The 23,849-nt window shown below is 37.1% G+C and overlaps 1 protein-coding gene and 1 non-coding gene across 2 annotated transcripts; one reads left to right on the forward strand and one right to left on the reverse strand.

Moving 5' to 3' along the window:
• Nucleotides 1-13,532: 13,532 nt before the first annotated feature.
• Nucleotides 13,533-13,639, reverse strand: LOC127116363 (small nucleolar RNA R71). The gene has a single exon (XR_007801313.1). It is a non-coding gene; the product is annotated as a small nucleolar RNA R71 (small nucleolar RNA).
• An 847-nt stretch (nt 13,640-14,486) lies between these two features.
• Nucleotides 14,487-15,524, forward strand: LOC127094298 (uncharacterized). The gene has a single exon (XM_051033155.1). It carries the CDS (start codon nt 14,487-14,489, stop codon nt 15,522-15,524), a length of 1,038 nt encoding a protein of 345 aa, XP_050889112.1.
• The last annotated feature ends 8,325 nt before the right edge of the window (nt 15,525-23,849 follow it).

Here is a 23,849-nt window from a genome sequence, read left to right on the forward strand (position 1 = left end):
GGACTGTTGGCTTGATCATGGACAAATGGACTTAGAATCTAGGCAACCTTCCTATGCTAAAGGACTTGACCAATGCCAACTTGTTGAGACCCAAGTGCTTGCAATTTGAAACTTCATCTGATACACCTTTGAAGACATCTCTAAGTTCATCTGCAACATGATCATTGTGAAGCTGTTATTTTGAACCTGTGACCTGTGGAATTCATCTGTTACATGGGCTATTTTGGAGAAGATCATGGAATGGATAAGCTTGGATATGGCCATCTTTATTTGATGTCTTGCTCTTCAAGATAATATAATTGTGCATTTGTGTGTTTCTTGATTCTAAAAGTCCAAGGGAATTCTGGGTTTCTATTGACATTCTTGTCTATTGGATTGCTACCCATTTGGTCATATCTTTTCAACTCTAAACTTTTAATTTTGTACATAGGATAGTCTCTTCATCTTCTCCCCATTTCTTTAATTTCAAAATCTCTCCCTTCATTTTTTTAAAATCTTCTTTGTGTGAACTACTTTTGTTCTAAACTTTGACCACTTTTTCAAAAAGATAGAAACTTTGGCCTTATGCCATTGCATTTTCAAAATTCTTTTCTTAAATAAAACTTGTAAATAGACTTAATTATACTTGACTTAAACTTTCAAAAAAGCCAAAAAGGACTAACTCATTCAAACCATTTTAGGCCTTTGTGCCTTTCAAACTTAATTTTTGTTAAAAGTAATGCATCCACTTTGAAATTTATATCATGAACTACGAGGTTTGGATCCCTCATTTTTATTTTGGTACGTAGGCACAAGACTGAAGGTCTTGTCAAACACAAAAATATAATCAATGAATTCTTTTCTCATCCCCCCATTCTATTTGTTTGTAAACATCACGTTATACCAAGTACATATGCACACAAAAAAGGCTCCCTAGGAGTACCTAGTACATTTTGGGTGCTAACACCTTCCCTCTGTGTAACCAGCCCCCTTACCTGTGATCTCTGACTTTTTATTAGTTTTGATTTGAAAATTTCTTACTTTTGGGTTTTGTTCGTACTTTTTCCCTTTTCCCTTGGAAATAATAAAAGCGCGGTGACGACTCTTGTTATTCGATCTCTAAGTTGTCAATAGCTTGATGGTCATAGATTTACCGCTACAGATGCATGTGAGTTTACATGCATGTGAATATGTTGAATTTTTAGTGAATATGAAGACAATTGGATAAATTTGCATGGCGCCACTTGAACACATGTTTGGCCACTTACATGGTATAAATTAATAAATTATAGATGCATTTGGATTAGTGTTCATGGATGAAATGATGTGTTACATGCATGCTGAATTTTTATTTTAATGTACATGATTTAATGGTTTTGCTTATTGTATATAAGTGGGATAATAATTATACATAGCATGGACTTTATTCATGGTACATGCATAACATGCAGAATTGTTTATTGAATTTGACTTGTTTTAATGATTTTGCATATGATATGAATGTATGTGCATGTGTTGGATTTTATAGATGAATGACATGAATTTAAAATGACTTTTCATGTGTATTTTGTAAATCCTCATGATGTTGAATATTTGTAAGTGCTTAATTTTCAGAAGTGAATATAATTTCTAACTTGTTTTTATTATTTTCTTTGCAGCATGGTACATGGTAATGAAGCATGAAGAAGCATGCTCAAGAATGGAGTATGAATGAAGACTATTGAAGAGCTTCGAATTATTTTTATTTTTGTGTATGGAAACTATGTAATATGCGTATAATGATATAAAGTGATGTAAAGTCAAGTCGTGTAAAGGTAGAAATAATATTTAGTGACTTTTGAACCTTATATACATGGATTGAAAGACCATGAATAAAAAAGGGAATTATAGCTCTATGTATATGTGTGGAAATGGGTTCCAATGAATGCTTACGGAATTTACCTATGAAGGGGAAAAGTGACTTAGTGAATCACTTAGAAATTGAAAATGTATCAAAAATAAAAAATGCAAGTTAGATTGAATGACTTATAATACAAGTTATGTAAAAATGTGAAATGCATGCTAGATGGATATGCCATGCACATGGTACATCCCTTTTGAACACGATGTGATGAATTAATGAGGGAGGATGAATAGGTTTAGGAATGCCTATGATAGTGGTTAAATGTCTAGTCAACAGTGTCGACTCAGTTGACCAAAAGTCAACCACTTCATTATTTTCCATTCTCCATGTTCAAGATACTTCCTGATTTAAGCAAAACATCATCACCAAAGAGTCTTTGACTTAATTTTTCAGATGAAAATAGAATGATGATATGTAGATGAAGTGAATGATTCCTAAATGCATGTGGATGAACAAAGTCATAAGCTTGGTGAAAAAGTAGGGCAAATTTGGGGTACAACAGTTGCCCCTATTTAATCTTCTTGAACCAAGAATTGAGGAGGCTTTTCAGGTATTCAAGGTAGAAGAGGATTAAATACTAACGTATCCAAAAAATTTCCTGTTGAGAATGGATATAATGCAACATGAGTTTTGTGTTTTGTCAAGTGAAGGTTAGGATTTGGGTTAGTCAACAAAAACTGGATTTTTGACTTTTCTTGTTTGCATGGTTTCATGTTATGCTTTATGAATGATATGCATGAGTGAAACGACGTGATTTATGCATGATATTGATTTATGCCATGGTTAAGCCAGATGCTCATATAGAGGGTTGTGGGAATTTTGGGATAGGATAAAGGTCACATAGACATGATTCACTTACACCTATTTCAAGCTCAAAATTTGTTATAACACCTCTAGATTATGTCTAAAACATGGAAAGAGCTTGCACCTGTGTAGCCTGCCTCTGCCCCAAGATACTGGATATCTGCACCAATTTCCCCGATTATAAGTCATGGAGTAGTCTCACCATCTGAGTATCTCAAACGGGCTTACCCCGGTGTCTTGAAACTGTATTCCTTTGATTAGCCATCTTGGGAGTGATTAACTTCTCATGCTCTTGAGGTAGTTTTCCCCAATATGAGCCTTGAAGTAACTTTGCCCTTATCCGGCTAATTCAGAGAGATTTGTAGAATCTCGACATGGTTTCCCCCAGATTGACAGACTCTTGAAGAGATCTGAGCTATGGGATATCAGTAATTTGTTAAACCTTCCCAATATGTAAGCCTCCTTGATGTAAAATGACTATTCGCAAGTAAACATGCTCATTTTGAAAATGATAATTGTAATGTCATGCCCATGCAAGTTTTGAAAACTCAAGTGTGTTCACTAAGATTATGACATATAGTGAATGAATCACTATTTAGAATGTTATATCAGTATCAATACATATGACAAGCAAATCTTTAGGAGTTAGATTAACGTGATTTTACCATAGTATGCTTTCGAAATAGACCCTGCTTCAATTAGGTTTTTTAGGGTTATAATATGGCCTAGTTCATGGTTTTAGAAGGAAAGGATATAAGTCTCAAAACCTATTCTAACCAACCCGTCCTTCGTCATGTTCTCCAGTCCTACGTTCAGTTAGCTTAAAACAAGTGTCCATCTTTCAGAAAAGGATTTTGAATAATATCAATGATGGTTATGGAACCCATGAGAATTTGGAGCGATAGTCGCTCACCTTTTGCTTTTGTTTGCAGTCACAAGGATTTTCTCTTGCTGAGGATTTTAGTATTGGTCCTTTTATTCTTTCGTTTTATTTTCCCTTATTTTTCCTGGGTTGGTCCTTTAGGTCTGAAACCCACCGGGATGCTCTAACATTTGCCTAAGTCAATCTTGTTTTCAAATTTTTGACTTAGCGGCCTTTTCATTTTCTTTTGATTTTTTCATTTTATCTTTTCTTTTGGAGAAAATCCTGTGACATTGTTTTTTTGATTTGTTGCAATGTTCGTGACTATACTTCTTTCATGGATAAGAGATAACCATTTTAAAATTTTGATTCCATCCTCTTGAGAGGGATATGATATGATTGATCACTTGATGGGATATTCTCCTTATGAAATTTGAATTCAAGTCTAAACTAACTGAAGACTACCCTGCCCATGGTTAAGCATGAGGGTTTTATGTGTTAAAGAAAGAAACTCATGCTTCAAGGCCCAAAGGGGTTGACTAGGGATTAACTTCCTTATATCTCCGGTGTTTATGGATTTGAACAATGCCTTACATCATCAACACGATCTTATTCAGAAGTATACAGGCAATGATCTTGCGCATTTTAATTGCATCATTCTCTTTTAATTTTGTTTAACAAATAGTTTGATACTGATAAAATAAAATATGAGTGAACACGAATGGATTTAAGAAAAACATGCATGTTTATTTCATTATTATTATCATCTGAAAACCAGACAAGTTTTAAAAATGTACAACAATTAAAAAACAAAAGAAGATTACAAATGAGACATGATTGAATCAATATGATATTGCTAGCCTTGATAATCTTCTGAAGAAGCAATTGAATCTGAGCAATCCTCACCATTAATTGCATTCACAATTTGTCTACAGTGGTCTGGAAACGTGTTGGTTATGACATTGGGTCCTACCTCAGAGAATGACAAAACCTTCTGATCAATAAACTCGTGTACTCTGGTCTTGAATAGCCCACAATCTTCAGTTGAGTGCCCTATATAGCCGGCGTGAAACACGCAAGAAGTGTTAGGATTATACTTAGGACCATAGGGATAAATAGCTGGTGGTATTTCTTTTGGCACAATTGCCCCTTGCTGAACAAGATATGGTAGCAACTAAGTATATGATAAAGGGATTTGGTCACGCTGATGACGCTTCCTGTCATAACGTCTACCTGACCTTGACTATGGTTTCTATTATTTTGCGGAGGTCGCCGATTCTGAAAAACTAGAGCTTATGGAGACTGCTGATACTGGGACGTAACACCATGTGGGAATGAGTAGCATGGCATAGGCACCAAAGGTATTTGCGACTAAGAATGAATATGAGGAATAGCCATTGGTTGGAACATTTGAGCAGATTGCACCAAGCCAGGATTGACTATCTGATGAGAAGTATGACCATGATGAACCCCAAATGGGACGTAGGATGCCTTAGTATAGGTGTACTGAGGTGCAACAACAGTAGAAGGTGATGCCCCGGGATAGGCCAACAACATTCCAGGGTGGTATCCTTGATTTGGATACTACATAGCAGGTTGAACCACATGTGGAGGAACTTGCTCATGAATCAGAGGACCCTTGTATTCGAACTCCTTCTCAATAAGCACCTAAGCAGTCACAGGTGTAAAGCACAACAAATTCCGATCGTTAAGTTCTTGAACTTTGGTCTTGAAAGAGTAACAATTCTCTATAGAATGCCCTATATGTCTGGCATGATATCCACATATGGCATGAGGGTCATGCTTACGACTGTAGGGAAACTTAGCAAGTTTGGTTTGTTTAGGAACAATTGCCCAAGCATTAACCATTATAGGTAGCATATGTGCATAACTTATAGGAATTGGATCATTGCGAGGACGTCTCCCTTCCTGGTCATTGTTCTTTGGACTGATTTGCTTCTGCTTCAGTTTTTGGTTGCTTTGAGCATGGCTCTGATGTGGTAGTAAATGTTATTCTTAAGGAGGAAGTGGCTGAATTCTTGCTGCCACCTTTTGTTTATTATCTTTCTTCAGACTGTCTTAAGCTTGTTCATCAACCACAACTTGATTTGTTCGGTTTGTTGTCATGCTATCCAAGAATAGCCCAAAAATCATGCCAGCTTTATCAATGCTCTTAGTCTCTTCCATGATCCTTGGATGATTGGTGTCGATGAATCATTGTCTTTCTGACGGAGGAATGGATATGGTGAGTTTTCTAGTTAACATGCATGAAATGCAAATGAATGAATGCATATTTTAGGGATGGAATGCAAATAATTATGCAGCATTCATATATTCAAAGCCTTGACGGTGTAATGACTCAAGGTCAAAACTTTGGCATATGTATAGCAGTGCAATAATGATATGCGATAGAAGTATGTTAATAGCATAAAAAAATCCTGATAATCTGCGCATACTAGTCGTTGCAGGATTAAAGGTTCGACATCCATGAGAATAAGGTATATAGAGTTTATGGTTTCCTGCTAAAAAATTCCATATCCCCCTCACAGGTATATACTATGCTCCAAGGTGGTCCCTTGAAGGTCTCCTAGAGTCATCGACTCGAAATGAAAATACCCTGTCATAGTGAATGTTCACAGGACAAAAGTACTTCCAAGTGAATCTAGTCCGGGTGTGGTTCTCGTGACAACCCAACACGCGAAACGCAGGTGTTCACGATTATCCACGAATATATCCTGTACGTATACTAAGCTCGGGTATAGAGCTTAACTCATGTAATCTATCCTATTCCAACATAGAGTATAACAGATAATATCCATAATATATAGAGAAAATGAATATAATGATAAAGCAAGTAAAGCGCAAAGATAAACACCTTAAGCAAGCTAAGAAAGCAATCAAAATTAAGTTCGACTCCTTTTAGCGACTAGGAAATACTCCAAGTAGCATAGCATCCCCAGCAGAGTCGCCAGCTGAAGTTAGGGATGCTCAAGAAGAGACCCCTAACTACAAGAAAACTCCTCAACAGAGTCTCCAGCTAAAGCTAGGGATGCTCAAGAAGATAACCCCAACTACAAGCAAACTCCCCATTAGAGTTGCCAGCTGAAGCTAGTAGAAGTATACCTGAACGTATCGCACGCTCGAACATATAACAGAGTCGCCATCAAACTTTATTTATTCCAGAAGGAAAGGGAAAACATCGATAAAACCCCGAGGAAAGAGATATGTTGGGTAAGGAAGTCGATTATGCAAGGGGAAGGTATTAACACCCCTAACATCCATGGTACTCCATGGGAACCGTTTTAACGTTCTCGCTAAAATAGGTGTTAGATATAAAGATTAATCGCAAAATAATGGGAAAAGGAAAATAAATAGATAAAGTGCTCGGTGAGGATTGGGGCCCTCATGCCTACGTATGCTCATAGTGCAAAGAGGAATTCAGAGCTTCGTAGTTCAAAGAAATAGTGGTAGGAGATGAAAAGAATGGTGATCAAAGTATGGTATAAAGCAAAGGATAGTGTTTTGAACTCCAACAAAGGTGAAAACATGAACCCAAGAGTAAACTGGATTTTACCAATACGTGGGCTAGCATGGCTTCCGCTATAGGGTAATGCCAAAAACACAGAGAATTGAGTGTTTGGGGATAATCCAAATAGCTCTTGGTTCACAAGGTCACGCAAGATGGAGCACAAAGGGATAATGTATTTGGCTCAAAAAATACTGGTATATCACATGGAGTGAATAGAGGTAGAGTACGAATGTATCGCGGAGATGAATGGAATGAATGACCAAAGTCACAGAAATGAAGGATTTGGTAATAAGTGATTGAATAAGTGTAGTTTGAAACCAAAGGTAAAGGTATATTGGAATCCATAGGAGAAATGGGATATGTACCATAGAGGGAAACATCGTTAACCGATAAGTGGATTAGCATGGCTGTCGCTATATGGTATTTAGCTAAAAAAGAAGGAATTAAATGTTTGGGTATAAGCCAAACAACTCTAGGGACAAATGTGGACTGCCGCTATATCATCCTAAAAGGGTATATATGGAATTCAAAAGAAAACTGAGTTTCAATGTCAAAGAAATAGTATGTCACTAGGGTGAATGGTTTATGATCGAAGGTAGATAATTGATCATGAAAGATATGAGTGGTGCCCTAAGGCGGGAGGAGGAATCATTAATAAGTATGCTCGCCAAGGATTCGCATCCTCGTGCCTATGTATTCTCATTGTACAATGAGAAAATCAGAGCAATCTTAGTTCATGGAACCACGAGAACAAAGAGAGAGATAAGTGATGAAAAGTATAACTTGTACCAATAGAATGGTATCAAGGGAACCCACAAATGGAAGGAACTTGGAACCAAAGAGTGAAATAGGTGTTTACCAGTACATGGGATATCATGGCTACCACTATAGGGTAAAGCCAAAAACAAAGACTGAATTAGATGTCTGGGTATGACCCAAACAACTCTTGATTCACAAGACAGACTGCCATTATATCGTCCTAAAAGGGTATATGCGGAGCCCAAAAGAAAGTATTGTTGTGTACAAGGAACAATATATCACTGGATGGGGAATAAACAGTTTGACATCAAAGAAGAATAGTATCTTGTATCCAAGAAATAGATAGACTCTGAATCGAAGAGAAAATTGGTGTTTAAACCCAAAAAGACTGAATTAAATGTTTGGGGATTATCCAAATAACTCTCGATTGATGAGGTGGACTGTCGTTATATCGTCCTAAAAGGATGTACAAGGAGTCCAAGAAGAAGTATATTTGATCTCAAGAAGATGGTCTTGATTGATGAATGAAGAATGATTGATTAATAAATAGGGTAGCTTATGAAGAATCTGAATTCTCCTGCCTACGTATCCTTATAGTGCAATAAGGAAATCAGAGCTTTCGTAGTTCAACCCACTAGGGTTGTGTCGCGGCAGGATTTTTGAATCCAAGATATTGGGTTATCTTGACTCAATTGAATCACTAAAGCAAGAGTCACCACCGAACTTTATTGTATCCAAATACATGGAAAGGGAAAATATCGATAAAACCCTAAGAAAGAGATCTAGGTAAACAAGTCGGTTATGCAAAGGGAAGGTGTTAGGCACCCTTCGCATCCTTGGTATTCCAAGGGAAAAAATGATCATATATGTTGTTTGCCTAATTATGGGTATTAGAAATGGTGAGGTAGTTCTAAAACAAGTAAAGGAAAGGGTGAGGTTTTATTTTTTATTATGCTTTCAAATATTTGTTTGAACATCTCATGCATACGTACCCCCCAAGTGCAATTAAGGATCAAAGTTTTGTAGTTCACCTAAAAGGTTGTTTTCTTTGTTGGTTGATTTTATTTAAGCAAGTGATAATAGGCCTTATCACTTAAGAGAATGCCTATTATACATCATTTTACTCTTGCTTTCTCTTTATAAAATACACTCGACTTACAACATTGGTTGGGTGCTTGGTATATGGACCAAGTAAGTGGGGGGGTTAAAAGTAAAGTGAAGTTTGTGTTTATTAATCTTTGATTAGGTTAAATCCTTTATTAGGTGTTTTACAAAGTGTTTTGACATGCAAAGAGAGTGGTTTGCTAAGTTATGGACAAAGCATGGTGAAAAGTTTTTCATGCAAGAAAATAACTTTAGTTTGAATTGTTGATTTTAGGTTGATTTTAGTTTAAGGAATTAAATTATACAACCTCTAACCTACCCCTCATAAAAAGTCTCATACCCCTATCTAAGCATAGTATCCACAGTATCCTTATTACATCAATTTGAAAAGCAAGAAAGATAAACTAGTCCTAAGGTGATATTTCCCTTCCACACATGGAATCTCAAAGACAAATAAAAGGAAATGTGAAAACACAAAAACAAATGAGGAGATAGGGCATTTCATGGTCTCTTGCTGGTCTCACTTGATTTGGAATGGCTCTTCCTCTTTGAAATTTTATTTTTCACCAAGCTTGAATGGAATACTCTCTTAAATGTAATAAGAACCATACAATGGATTGCACTCATGATAAGCATCAAACCAGTTAGGGTTCTAATCATACAATGGGTCACTTAAACATGTCAAAACTAAGTCAAATCAAGCATGAAATCAAATGAAAATGAAAAGGACCTAAAAATGAAAAATGGACAGAAGAAAACATGTTCCAAAATGTCATATCAACATCAATATGGAAACACAAATCAAGCATCAAGATTGGAGGTCTATTCTCAAGTCAAAAACAAGCATAAACATCATAATCAACACCTAAATTAGAACTAGATGAGAGAGGGTTCAAAAGAAAACACTTTCAACATAATAAAGTCTCCAAATCTCATATTGAAACCAGGGGTGCAATCATTTCACATTGATCATGCATCAAGAACAAGTTATAACTTGAAACCAGCAAAAAGGGAAAAAGGAAAACCCTAATTTGAACTTTAAGAAATAAGCTTCAAATGAAAGTGTTCAACATGGAAAGTTCCACAAATCACCTAAGGAAACCCAAAATATGGATATATATCATTTATGAACCAATTTGAAACACTTAGAGTTTTAAAACTTTGGAAATGAATGAATAATAAACCGTAAGTTCAAACTAAATGAAAGATGCTTCAAAACAGAAAGATCAAAAGAAAAGAAGTGTCACCTATTGCATAAGGATCATTCACAAAAAAAAAAAAAAATTTTATCATGTAATTAGAAATTCAAATGATTTAAATACATTGAAAATAATACCCAAAAAGATAAAAATGTTTTTTTTTTCTAATGGTTAGAAAAATAAACAAAAATCATATTATAGAAGAGAAAAATAATCCGAACAACTTTCATGTTGGACATTTTTTCAAATTCCAAATGGCTTGAGAAATATTAAATAATCAAAATAAATAAAATAAATAATAAAAAAAACAATCCAGTGGAAATTAGGGGAACAAGACCTATGGTAAGTCAGTGCACAGATCAATCCATTCCCTTCATTAATGAGGTGGCTTAGTGTGAGCCACCAGATCCAAAGGAGACACATCATAGCGAGTGTTTCTTAAAACACAGGAACACAAACATATTTTAATTTTGGAGGGACCACACGTCACACTCCCATTGGTCCAATTTAAATTTTTAGAGGAAGGGGCGTGTGGTCGCCTGAGAAGATGACCGAACCACCATGGGCGGTGGTCGGTTTCCGGAAAAAAATAACAAACTTCAAAATGGAAAACTCAAAAGAGCAAAGTTGCTCAGAATTTCATGGCAAGCAAGATGGAAGGATCCAAAATTATTTATGAACAACCAATAGTGAAAATCGAAGTTGGTACCAAAATGAAACCCTAGACTACAAATTAAAATTAAATGCTACTCAAGTCATAAGAATGCAATTAAATGTCACAGTGATCATCAGGAACAAATTTCCAACAACATGGCATCAAGAAATTCATAATTTGGTTCAGATTAGATACCTCTTGAAGATCACTTGAATGACTGACTTTAGAGCACTGGTTCTCCCTCCACAAGTCACTAATCTACTTGCTTCAAGTTGCCACACCTTCACCAAACTTCAGGGAACCTTGCTGAGCTAAAGGGAAAGCTTAAGTGTGCTTGAGTTTTGATAACCGACTCAAAGTTCAGAGGTCCCAATGGAAAATGTGTATAGGTTCAATGGCTATCCAAGCTTAGAAATAGCAGTACAGTAGTCTCTATTTATAGAGGGAAAAGATGTTGGTTACTTGCTGAATGATTTCAATTAGGTTAGAGGGCAAAATGGAGTTTTGATTAATCTTGCCAACCAAGTTTTCGTGAGGTGGCCTTTGTACCTTGCAAAAGGCATATGAAGACACAATACACTCTCCACCATTCTATTTTGCATCCAAAATCGTGGCCAGCTGTCAATGCCCTTGCCTCTTTTTGTGATTTGCTTCAAAATGTGAAAAAATCAAAATTGAGAAATGTGGGACTTTGGCATGGTACAAGTCGTGGATGGGTACAAACAACAAGTTTAAATGGGCTTTTCATTGAAGTCCAATTGGAGCAAGGACAATTGGTTTGGCAGAAAGAAGCTTTTGGCCTATGGCTCGGATTGGAAGACAAGTCATGGTTTTAGTCCTCAAATGTGGCATATTTTGATGCACACACACCACATAGTTGGTAGACAATGGAATGACACAAGAATTTGAGCTCAAAAGTGTGTAATTTGGAAAATGATCATGTGACATAAATGGATAACTTGAAATGCAAGGTACAGAGTGGTCCAATTGAGTTTTGGCTTGAATCAACCTTACACAATGATGCACACAAGTCATATGAACCATTTGTGAGGTGTTTGAGTTGTAAAAACACCCAAAGAGCCTTTAAATAAAAACCTCATTTTTTCACTTTTGGACAATTTTGGCAACTTTGATGTTTGCACTACAAGTCATTGACCTATGCATTTTTGGCTTTTGGACCAAGAATGAAAGTTGTAAAGAATGGAAAAATAAGATCATAGAAAAATAACCAGTTCATTTGGGTCAAAAATGATAGAGTTGTGAGGTAGTGAAGTTGGAAAAATGACCTATAATGTATGGACCTCATTCACCCTTTTCCACTCAAAATTGGCCTTAGATGTGTGAAGATCAAATGTTCACAATGGTTGTGAGATTAACTTTTAAAAAAGAACCATCTCATTTGGTGATAACACTGAAACACACTGCGTATTTGACTCGGACTGCACATGATTATTAGGTTTTTATTGTCATTTTCTTATGTTATGTTTTCCTTTTGTCCTATTTTCAGATATTTTTCCCTACATGAGCCTTCTGTGAAGAAACAAAGCCAAACGAACAAGAAATCGAAGTTTTTGTGGAAATTTGTTCACATGGCGTCCGCCAAGGAGGGTGTCATAACGTGTAAGTTGTCAACCGGTGGTAACTGCCATGTTTCCCATGATCATTCCATGTTATACACACGACGAGCGCCTTGGTGGGGATGGCGGGCGCCACCTTTGTTGGCACGACCCTACTAAGGGAAGTTGGAGGATACTTTTATCTTTGGCTAGCTTTTTAGAACTTCTATAAATAGGCGTTTTCACTTCACGAAAAGGCATCCAACTTAGTTCACAACACTAAGGCTAAAGTTCACCATTGTAAAAGCGATAATCCGTCACATTGGGGGGGGGGGGGGGGTTTATCGCACTTTAGTTGTAGTTAGGTTGGAGCGTTATACAAACAATCTTGAAACTACTTGTTTGACTAAGGCCCTGTTCTATGAATTTATTTACTTCATTATTTTCACTCCAATGTACTTGAACCTACTTATTGGACTACCTTAGATAAGCACCGTAACAATAGAAATGGATAGATTGACAATTTGGTCTTTGTGGGAACGATATTCTTTTGTATTACTTTGACGTGTTCTGTATACTTGCGGATATCATATTGCACAACACCCATCAAGTTTTTGGCGCCGTTGCCGGGGACCAATTACGTCAATTTTTCGTACCCTGTTGTTACACCATCTAGACTAAGGCCCTATTAGCTGATAAATGCGAAAAACTAGCAGTACCGGAAGTTTAGAAGATCCAATAGCTAGACCAGAGCGATACGCTCGCGCACGTTATTTTCTCCAAATAATTAGTAGAGCAATGGCCGAAGATCATAACCGAAGACCACTTAAGGAATTTGCCCAACCTTCTAACGAAGAACCTAGTTCTAGTATAGTAAACCCAGCTATTCCTGCTAACAATTTCGAATTAAAACCCTATTTATTACAACTAGTACAACAAAATCAATACACGAGTATCGCTACAGAGAACCCAAATCAACATTTAAAAGTTTTTATCCAACTAGCTAATACATTCAAGACCAATGGTGCTTCACCTGAGGCAATTCGTCTAAGACTATTCCCGTTTTCCCTCAGAGATATAGCATGGTCTTGGTTAGATTCCCTTCCGGATAACTCGATAACTACTTGGGAAGTCCTCAGGAGAGTGTTCCTTGCAAGATATTTTCCCCCATGTAAGACCGTTGTCCTTCGAAACCAAATAACTCGATTCACTCAAAATCAGGGTGAATCACTTTTTGAAGCTGGGGAAAGATATAAAGAATTACTAATAGCTTGTCCACACCATGGCCTAGAACAATGGCTGATTATTCACACCTTATATAATGGACTTTACTATAACACAAAGATGTCCATCGACATTGTCGCCGGTGGTGCTCCGATGAACAAACCTTACCCTGACGCTTGCACTCTCATCGAAGATATGGCATAAAACCATTACCAATGGGAGTCAGAACGAGCATCAGTGAAGAAAAGGGAGACCAAAGGAGGAATACATGAGGTTAATTGTATGGACATGATGAAAGCTAAAATGGACGGTTTAGCCCTGAAGGTCAAACACATGTCTGCAAATCCTACATCCGTAGTAGCTGTAGATTGTGAAATCTGTGGAACCAAAGGACATCTTGCACCAAAATGCAATCTGTTAACTGAATCAAACTCAGACCAGGTCAATTATGCCCAAGGAACCCCATTTTCAAACACTTACAACCCGGGATGGAGGAATCATCCAAACTTCTCTTATAAAAACAATAACCCTATTCAAAACTCTACCCCTCAAAGACCACCAGGTTTTCAAGCTCAAAGACAAATCCAACCTATGCAAGTTGTTCCTCAAAAGTAGAACCTAGAGAAAATCATGGAAAGTTTCATTTCGGCCCAGACTCAGCAAACCAAAGAGTTCCTAAACCAAGATATTCACATAAATGAACTTATCACACAATTAAGAACTAAGGTTGATTCGATAATCACTCACAGTAAGATGCTTGAAACCCAAATCTCACAAATAGCATAACAACAAGCCCCCCAGGCCACACCTGGAGGGAAATTTCCTAGATAACCTCAACCAAACCCCAGAGGGCAAGCTAACGTTGTTACCCTACAAAGTGGGACCACCTATGAAGAACCTGTAAAACCAGTCATGAGTGAACCAAAGGCTTCTAAGAAAAATGTTGTGTCTATAGATGAAGCAGAGGAAGTAGAGAGACAAAAAGGCCAGAAAGTGGAGGATAAGGGAGAAGATAAAGATAAATTTTATGTTCCACCCTCTCCTTATAAACCACCAACTCCATACCCGCAAAGACTTAAACAGACAAAAATTGATAACCAATATAAAAAGTTTATAAAAGTGATCGAGAAACTCCACGTAGAAATCCCCTTCACTGAAGCCATCACCCAGATACCATCTTATGCTAAATTCCTTAAGGACGTCTTGACCAACAAACGTAGGCTGGATGATCCCAAACCTTTAGAATGCAACTCCATTGTTGAGAATAAACTTGCTAAGAAGGAGAAAGATCCCGAGAGCTTTTCCATACCTTGTATTTTAGGGAATCATGTTATATACAAAGTGTTCCTAGACTTGGGAGCAAGCGTAAGTCTGATGCCTTTAGCAGTTTGTAGAAGGCTAAACCTAGGAGAATTACAACCAACTAAGATGTCTCTTCAATTAGTCGATAGATCTGTAAAATATCCAGTAGGCATATTAGAAGACATTCCAGTTAGAATCGGACAAATTTATATCCCAACAGATTTCGTGGTAATGGACATTAAAAAAGATGATGAAATCCCGATCCTCCTTGGTAGACCCTTCTTATCAACAGCGGGAGCCATAATAGATGTTAAAAGAGGAAAACTAACTTTCGAAGTGGGTGATGAAAAGATAGAATTTATACTTTCCAAATTCCTAATGGCACCAGTCATAGAAGACTCTTGTTATGCCATCGATATCATTGATGAATGCATAAGAGAGCTAGATCAAGAAAGACCTCCCGAGACAATGAAATATTCCTCGACTTCCATAAGAGAAGACGGCAGATTTAGACTGGAGCCTCACATGGATGAGAACCTTTATGAATGCTTAGCACTTACCCCGAACCATATGCCACGTCCTAAGAAACCATCTATAGAACTTAAGGAACTACCCAAGAATCTAAGATATGAGTTTTTAGATCAATAACTAAATCGGCCAGTTATAGTAAGCACCACCTTAAATAGAGATGAAACAAACTAACTTTTAGATATCTTGCGAAAGTATCCCTCAGCTTTATATAACATATCTAATCTCAAAGGGATAAGCCCATCCGTGTGCATGCACCGGATCTTGCTGGAGGACGACTCTAAACCTTCCAGAGAACATCAACGAAGGCTAAACCCTATAATGAGCGATGTGGTTAAGAAAGAAGTATTGAACTAGAGGCTGGTATAATTTATCAAATTTCAGATAGTAAGTGGGTAAGTCATGTACATATGGTACCTAAAAAAGGAGGTGTCACAGTTGTGGAAAATGAGAAAGGCGAGCATGTAGCTAAACGTGTAAAAAACGGTTGACGTATGTGCATCGAATACAGAAAACTAAATAAGGTAACTAGGAAAGATCATTTCCCTCTCCCATTCAAATATCAAATGCTTGAGCGTCTAGCTAGACATTCTTAGTTTTTCTATTTAGATGGATACTCGGGATTTTTCCAAATTCCCATTCACCCCGAAGATCAAGAGAAAACAACCTTTACATGCCCTTACGGAACACTTGCCTATAGACGAATGCCCTTCGGACTTTGCAATGCCCCAGTCACCTTCCAACGTTGTATGATGTCAATCTTTGCAGACTTCCTCGATGAGATTATGGAAGTTTTTATGGATGATTTCTCAGTATGCGGATTCAGTTTTGAAGACTGTCTAGCTAACCTTGAGAAAAATTCTAGAAAGATGCGTGGAAACAAACCTTGTGCTAAACTGGGAAAAGTGTCACTTTATGGTTACCGAAGGAATAGTATTAGGACACATAGTCTCTGAAAAGGGCATTAAGGTTGATAAAGCCAAAATAGAGGTTATAGAAAATCTCAAACCACCTAAGACCATTAGGGGAGTCCGTATCTTTCTTGGACACGCCAGTTTTTACCGACGTTTTATTAAAGACTTCTCTAAAATAACAAAACCTCTAACTAGCCTTCTAATGAAAGATGTCGATTTTATTTTTGACGAAAAATGTATAGAAGCATTAACCTTTTGATACAAGCAATGATTTCCGCGCCTATTATGCAACCTCCAGATTGGAACCAACCCTTTGAAATCATGTGCGATGCTAGCGATTACGTTGTTGGTGTTATTCTAGGACAAAGAAAGGACAAGAAATTACATGTAATTTACTATACGAGTAGAATCCTTGATGTCGCCCAACTTAACTATGCAACAACCGAGGAAGAACTCCTCGCTGTTGTTTTTGCTATTGATAAATTTCGATCTTATCTGGTCGGAGCTAAAATTATAGTTTATAAAGATTATGCAGCTATTCGATACCTAATAAGCAAGAAGGACGCTAAACCTAGGTTACTTCGATGGGTCCTTTTACTGCAAGAGTTTGACCTCGATATTCGAGACATGAAGGGCACGGAAAATGTAGTTGTTGACCACCTTTCTAGGCTTGAATATTTAAAACTAGACCTAGTGCCAATAAATGACGATTTTACCTATGATAGACTCATGGAAAAAATCGAAACCATTCAGGACGATAACTCTGATTTTCCAATGGATTGGAACATTGAAAGAACTCTAGCAGTGACCAACATACCTTGGTACGCTAACTTTGTTAATTACCTAGCTGCTGATATCATACCCCCCGACCTTAACTACCAACAAAAGAAGAAATTCTTTAGTGATGTAAGGTATTTTTATTGGGACGAACCTCTCCTTTTCAAAAGAGGGACAGACAGTATTTTCCATCGCTGTGTCCCTGAAGAAAAGGTAGAAAACATCATACAACATTGTCACTCTGCACCTTATGGTGGACATGCAGGCACATCTAAAACATGCACTAAAATTCTCCAAGCTGGCCTTTACTAACCAACATTATGGCGCGATGTTCATGCTTACATTACCAGATGTGATCAGTGCCAACACACAGGGAACGTCTCAAGGCGTAACGAAATGACATGAAGAAATATCCAAGAAGTAGAAACCTTCGATGTTTGGGGGATTGATTTTATGGGACCTTTTCCATCATCAATGGGAAATAAGTATATCTTAATAGTTGTTGACTACGTGTCTAAATGGATTGAGGCTATAGCCTGACCTACAAATGACACTCAAGTAGTGATTAAATTATTCAAAAACAACATGTTCCCTAGATTTGGAGTACCACACCTTGTTATAAGTGACGGTGGATCACATTTCATATCCAGAATTTTTGATAAACGTTTAGATAAATATGGAGTTAACCACATAATAACAATACCATATCACCCTCAGACTAGTGGACAAGTGGAAGTGTCAAATAGGGAGATTAAACAAATCTTAGAAAAAACGGTTTCAACATCTAGAAAAGATTGGTCTCAGAAGCTTAAAGAACCATTATGGGCCTATAGAACCACTTATAAAACCCCTATAGGAACCAGCCGTACCAATTAGTTTACGGAAAATCTTGTCACTTACCTTTTGAGCTAGAACACGAAGCCTATTGGGCCATTAAAACCCTGAATTTGGATTACCTAGCAGCTGGTGAAAAGAGCATTCTAGACATTCATAAATTAGAGGAACTACGTCGCAGTGCTTATGAAAATGCCATAATATATAAAGAAAGAACCAAAGTGTGGCATGATAAGAGAATTGTAAGAAAAGATTTCAACATAGACGATCATGTTCTCCTTTTTAACTCCAGGTTGCGACGTTTTCCTGGTAAGCTACGCTCAAGATGGACTGGCCCTTATGAGGTCTCAAAGATCCTAAAGTCTGGAGCAGTTGAAATCAAGAACCACTCTTGAAATCCCTTCGTAGTTAATGGGCAAAGGATGAAGCACTACCAAGGAGGTGAAATCCCTACAAATTACTCTTGCCACAGTCTGAACGATCCACCTGTTCCTGTTTCTCAAATATGAGTCTCTAATTGTCAAGTTAAAGACGTTAAACAAGCGTTGCGTGGGAGGCAACCCATGATTTTTCTCTATTTTTCTCACTTTATTATTTTTGCGTTGTCTTTATTCGATGTTTTATTTATGTATTTAACTGAACTAACATTAGTAATATTTATGTTTTAGGTTTCAGGTCTTATTACTCTCCATAGCATTCTCCATTAACCATATTTTTCAGGATGCAGAGTTTCAATGATATACATGTTGTGTTAAGAGACGAAATTCAGAGAAAGCGTTATGCGATCCTATCTGAGTGTCCCATGTTACCCACTAGGTACCCTGGCCCTAATTTCATGGAAACCTTAGGTCTTGAGGCAAGTGTAAGGTATTTATGCAATCAACTTCAATGGGAGGAATATGCTGGTGTAATGCATGTAACCTACAAGAACCTGGCCCTGGAATTCTTAAGCTCCCTCAGCTATGAACCCTACATTGGAATCGGTTTTCAGAGAGTCTTTATTAACTTTAGATTGTTTGGAATTGAGTACACCTTCAATCATAAGGAATTTGTTGAGTTACTTGGGTTTCATTATGGCCCTGATGATATGCCTGAAATTCCTTTAGGCTATTTTATACAAGATGAGATAGACAAATTCTGGAGTGATATCACAGAAGGAGGAAGCCTTGACCCTTCCACCCAGTTGTCCAACAAAATTCATAACCCATCCTTCCGCTACTTCCAGATGATCCTAGCCCACACTTTCCTTTGAAAGAGTGATATTGATACCCATGTTAGTGTTGAGGAAATCCTTTTCCTATTTTGTATCACCCAGTCACGCCCTGTAGCCTCTGGAAATTTTCTGATTGACAACCTTAACCTTACAGCAAACGCTTTTGAAGGACTTATTCATGTAGGAGGAACTGTGTCACATATGTAAGAACAAAGTTGGTTCTACAATGTATCTCTAAGATCTTGATGATAACAAAGGATGAAACAAAAATGGTACTCTAACGAAATTTTTCTTAAGTGTGCAGGACTCTGATCAAACAATAAGATAGATAAATACATCAGATACAAAATTCAACTATCAAATGCTGCTCAGAGAAAACGCGTCTAGAAGGTTCTGACTCTGTTCAACAATGATACCAGCAAATTAAGAAGAAGTCCATAACTCTAACAAAGAAGACTGAATCCAGACTCTGAATCTGAAGAAGTCAAGAGCATAGAGGAATCTCTGATGTGGTCAGAAAAAAAGCAACCTCTGAATTGAAACTCTGACGAACAAGACTTTGATACAAATTCACCGGTTCAGAATGCATAACCATGAAGAAATCTGGTTTTGGAAAGAAAGTATTTCTAGAAGGAAATTATGACGCACACAAATTTTTTTTAGAAAGAAACAAGGAGAGTAATGACAATAAACACTCTTCAATAACCAAGATATTGTCATCACTCCAACGGTTCTTCTCAATGCCTATATAAAGAACTAAATACTTCACAAGAAGACAAATCTGAGACACACAAGAATACAAAAACTCTCATTCATTCTCTCTTATTTTTTCACGAGCTGCTGGTCTTACGTGAAAAGCTATTTGTTCTTATAATTCTGTAATATTTTCTTTTTGTTAGAAGCAAATTGCATTACAAATCATACTTCTGCTAAGATTTCCTTAAGTGACTCTACGCGGTCTGAATACTTGAGAGGGATAAGGGATTATTCTCTTAGATGGTTGTTTGTGTAATCTTTCAAGATTAGTGGATTAAGTCCTTTTTGAAGGCGAAATCACCTTGTCAGGGTGACCCGGAGTAGCTTTGAATTTCAAGCGAACCAGTATAAAATTCTGTGTCATATTCCTTTTTATTCTGTGTGTGTCTGATATCTCATTTTCCAAAAAAAATTCAAACCCCCTGTCTTGTTTTTCTCTACCTTCAATTGGTATCAGAGCTTCGGCTCTGTTATTGATTTTCTAATCAAACACTTAACAGTGTAGAGAGATCTAGCGTGAGAAAAACTATGGCCAACACCAATGAGAGAGATCGTTACAATGCTAAACCTCCAATCTTTGATGGAGAAAAATTTGATTATTGGAAAGGCAGAAATGAAAGTTTCTATCTGGGCTACAACGTTGATCTATAGGATATAGTCACAATTGGCTACACACCACATGTGACTGACGCTGGCGTTGCCATCCCCATAAGCAAAATGACAGATGATTAGAAGTGTGAATTCAAAAACCATCACAAAGCCATAATGGTACTACTAAATGCCATTTCCTACAATGAATATGAAAAGATCACCAACAGGGAAACAACTAAAGAAATACTTGACTCCCTGAGGATGACTCACGAAGGAAATTCTCAAGTCAAAGAGACAAAGGCTCTGGCTCTAATTCAGAAATATGAAGCCTTCAAAATGGAGGACGATGAAGCTGTAGAGGTAATGTTTTCTAGATTTCAAACTTTAATTGCAGGACTCAAAGTTCTGGACAAGGGCTACACAACTGCAAATCATGTCAAAAAGATAGTCATAAGCTTACCAAAGAAATGGAGACCCATGGTCACAACTTTAAAGTTATCCAAAGATCTGAACAATATCAACCTTGAGGAACTCGTCAGTTCACTCAGAAGCCACGCGATAGAACTCGAGGAAGATGAGCCTCAAAAGAAGATCAAGTATGTAACACTGAAGTCCAGATCTGAAAGACGCAAACCAGAAAGAAACAAAGCCTTCCAAGCTGAAGAAGAAGACAATGATGACTCTGAAAAGGGAAACTCTGATGATGAAGAAGAGTTATCCCTTTTGACCAGAAGAGTTAAACAACTCTTGAGAAAAAGGAATAATAACTTCAGAAGACCAAGACCCAATGGAGATCGCTCAGAATCAACTTCCAGAGGTAAGTCAAACAAAGAAATAACATGCTATGAATGTAAGGAAATAGGTCATTACAGAAACAAATGTCCCAAGATAAAGAAAGAAATCTCTAGAAGAGAGAATTTCAAGAAAAGTTCATTTAGAACCAAAAAGGGACTGATGGCCACCTGGGACGATAGTGGATTTGATTCATCCGAATCAGACTCTGAAGAACAGGCAAATGTTGCACTCATGGCTACCACCACCAGAAATACATCAGATGGAGAATCTGACTCTGAAGAGGTATTTTCTGATCTTTCTCACTCTGACCTTGAATCATGCCTTTCTGAAACTCTAAACTCATATCAGAAACTTAAACAAAAATTTAAGGCTTTAAAAGGAGTTCTTGAAAGAACTATCAAAGAATGTGATAAGCTTGAGATAACTGCTTCAGAACTAAAAGATGAAAATCAAACTTTGATAAAAGAAAAAGACTCCACAAATAAACAATGTTTAAAACTTGAAGAAACACTATCTCAAGCCCCACAAACTTCTAATACAATAATATATGAATATGAAAAATCTTTTCAAAAGTTTCTGAAAAATGGGATAGAAAGGAGCAGAATGGCATCCATGATTTATGGAGTAAGTCAGAATAATAAAAGAGGAATAGGGTATGTCCCTAGTGAAGATAAATCTTCCACAGATGACAAACCTGAATCTCCTTTTTCTTATCACTACACACATACACAAGCACAACGTTTTGATAATGCTAGAAAACCCAAAGTTCTAAGAAACTCTGTGAAAACTAATCATAAAGGACCCAAAAGATTCTGGGTACCAAAGGATAATATTGTTTATGTTGTAGATATCTTATGCAGCAGAGTTAAGACACCAATCATGGTACCTGGACTCTGGATTCTCGCGACACATGACGGGAAGAAAGCATATGTTCCAAATCCTGGAACTTAAAGATGTTGGCTTTGTAGGTTTCGGAGGAAATCAGAAAGGAAGGATCAGAGGCTCCAGAACTATTGGTAATAGAACTCTTCCCTCTATATCTGATGTTCTCTATGTAGAAGGATTAATGCATAATCTGTTATCAATAAGTCAATTAAGTGATAACGGTTATGATGTAATATTCAATAAAAATACATGTAAAGCAATTAATCAGAACAATGGAACAACCCTATTCACTGGCAAGAGGAAAAACAATATTTAGAAGATAAATCTTTCAGACCTAAAAGAACAAAATGTAAAATGCCCGATGTCTGTTCATGAAGAGCAATGGGTATGGCATAGACGCTTGGGCCACATTAGCATGAGAAAACTCTCTCAGCTAAATAAAATCGAGTTAGTCAGAGGCCTACGTAAACTGAAGTACTCTTCAGAAGCTCTATGTGAGGCATGTAAAAAAGGTAAGTTTTCAAAAACGTCTTTCAAAAAGAAAAATATTGTTTTTGCCTCTAAGCCTCTGGAACTTCTTCACATTGACCTGTTTGGGCCTGTTAAGACAGCGTCAGTCAATGGAAAGTAATATGGACTAGTTATTATTGATGACTTTAGTCGCTGGACATGGGTAAAATTCCTAAAGCACAAGAGTGAGTCTGACTCTGTATTCACTAGCTTCTGTTCTAAAGTGAAAAACGAATTTGACTCTAAAATCATCAGAGTCAGAAGTGATCATGGTGGAGAATTTGAGAATAAATTTTTTGAGGAACTATTTGACTCTAATGGAATATCTCATGATTTCTCCTGTCCTAGAACTCCACAACAAAATGGAGTTGTAGAAAGGAAGAATAGGACACTCCAAGAGATGGCCAGAACCATGATCAATGAAACAAATATGGCTAAGCACTTTTGGGCTGAAGTAGTAAATACAGCGTGTTATATTCAAAATAGAATCTCTATAAGACCTATTCTAGAAAAAGACTCCCTATGAATTGTGCAAGGGAAGAAAACCCAACATTTCTTATTTCCATCCTTTTTGATGCTCTTGCTTTATTCTGAATACTAAAGAACATTTGAACAAGTTTGATTCAAAAGCACAAAAAGGTATCATCTTAGGATACTCAGAACGCTCTAAAGGCTATAGAGTATACAACATAAAATTATGGAAGAATCAATCCATGTTAGATTTGATGATAAGCTTGACCCTAAAAAGTCAAAGCTAGTTGAGAAACTTGCAGATTCGGAGATTAGTCTTGCAGGTTCTGACGAAAAGACTAAAGCACCAGAAGTATCTGATAAACAAAGTCCAGATACAATTGAAGCCTCAACTATCCAGAAGAAATCAAGAAGTCACCTTAACATCTCTGAAGATTTGATTCTGAAAAACAAGGATGAATCGGTCTAAACTAGGTTAACATTCAAAGTATCTGAAGAAATTCCTCTAGAACTTGTATCTCTGATTGAGCCTACTTCCTATGGTGAGGCACTTCAAGACATAGACTGGGTTTTGGCTATGAAAGAAGAGCTAGATCAATTCTCAAAGAATGACGTCTGGGATCTTGTTCCAAAGCCTAAAGGAACTCATATTATTGGAACCAGATGGGTGTTCAGAAACAAATTGAAAGAAGAGGGAGA

Source organism: Lathyrus oleraceus, chromosome 1, assembly GCF_024323335.1.
Source record: "Lathyrus oleraceus cultivar Zhongwan6 chromosome 1, CAAS_Psat_ZW6_1.0, whole genome shotgun sequence".
In the NCBI taxonomy this organism is placed as follows: Eukaryota; Viridiplantae; Streptophyta; class Magnoliopsida; order Fabales; family Fabaceae; genus Lathyrus; species Lathyrus oleraceus.

Coding starts and splice junctions, on each gene's coding strand:
- LOC127094298 (XM_051033155.1), top strand. CDS start 14,487: ATGAGTGAACCAAAGGCTTCTAAGAAAAATGTTGTGTCTATAGATGAA.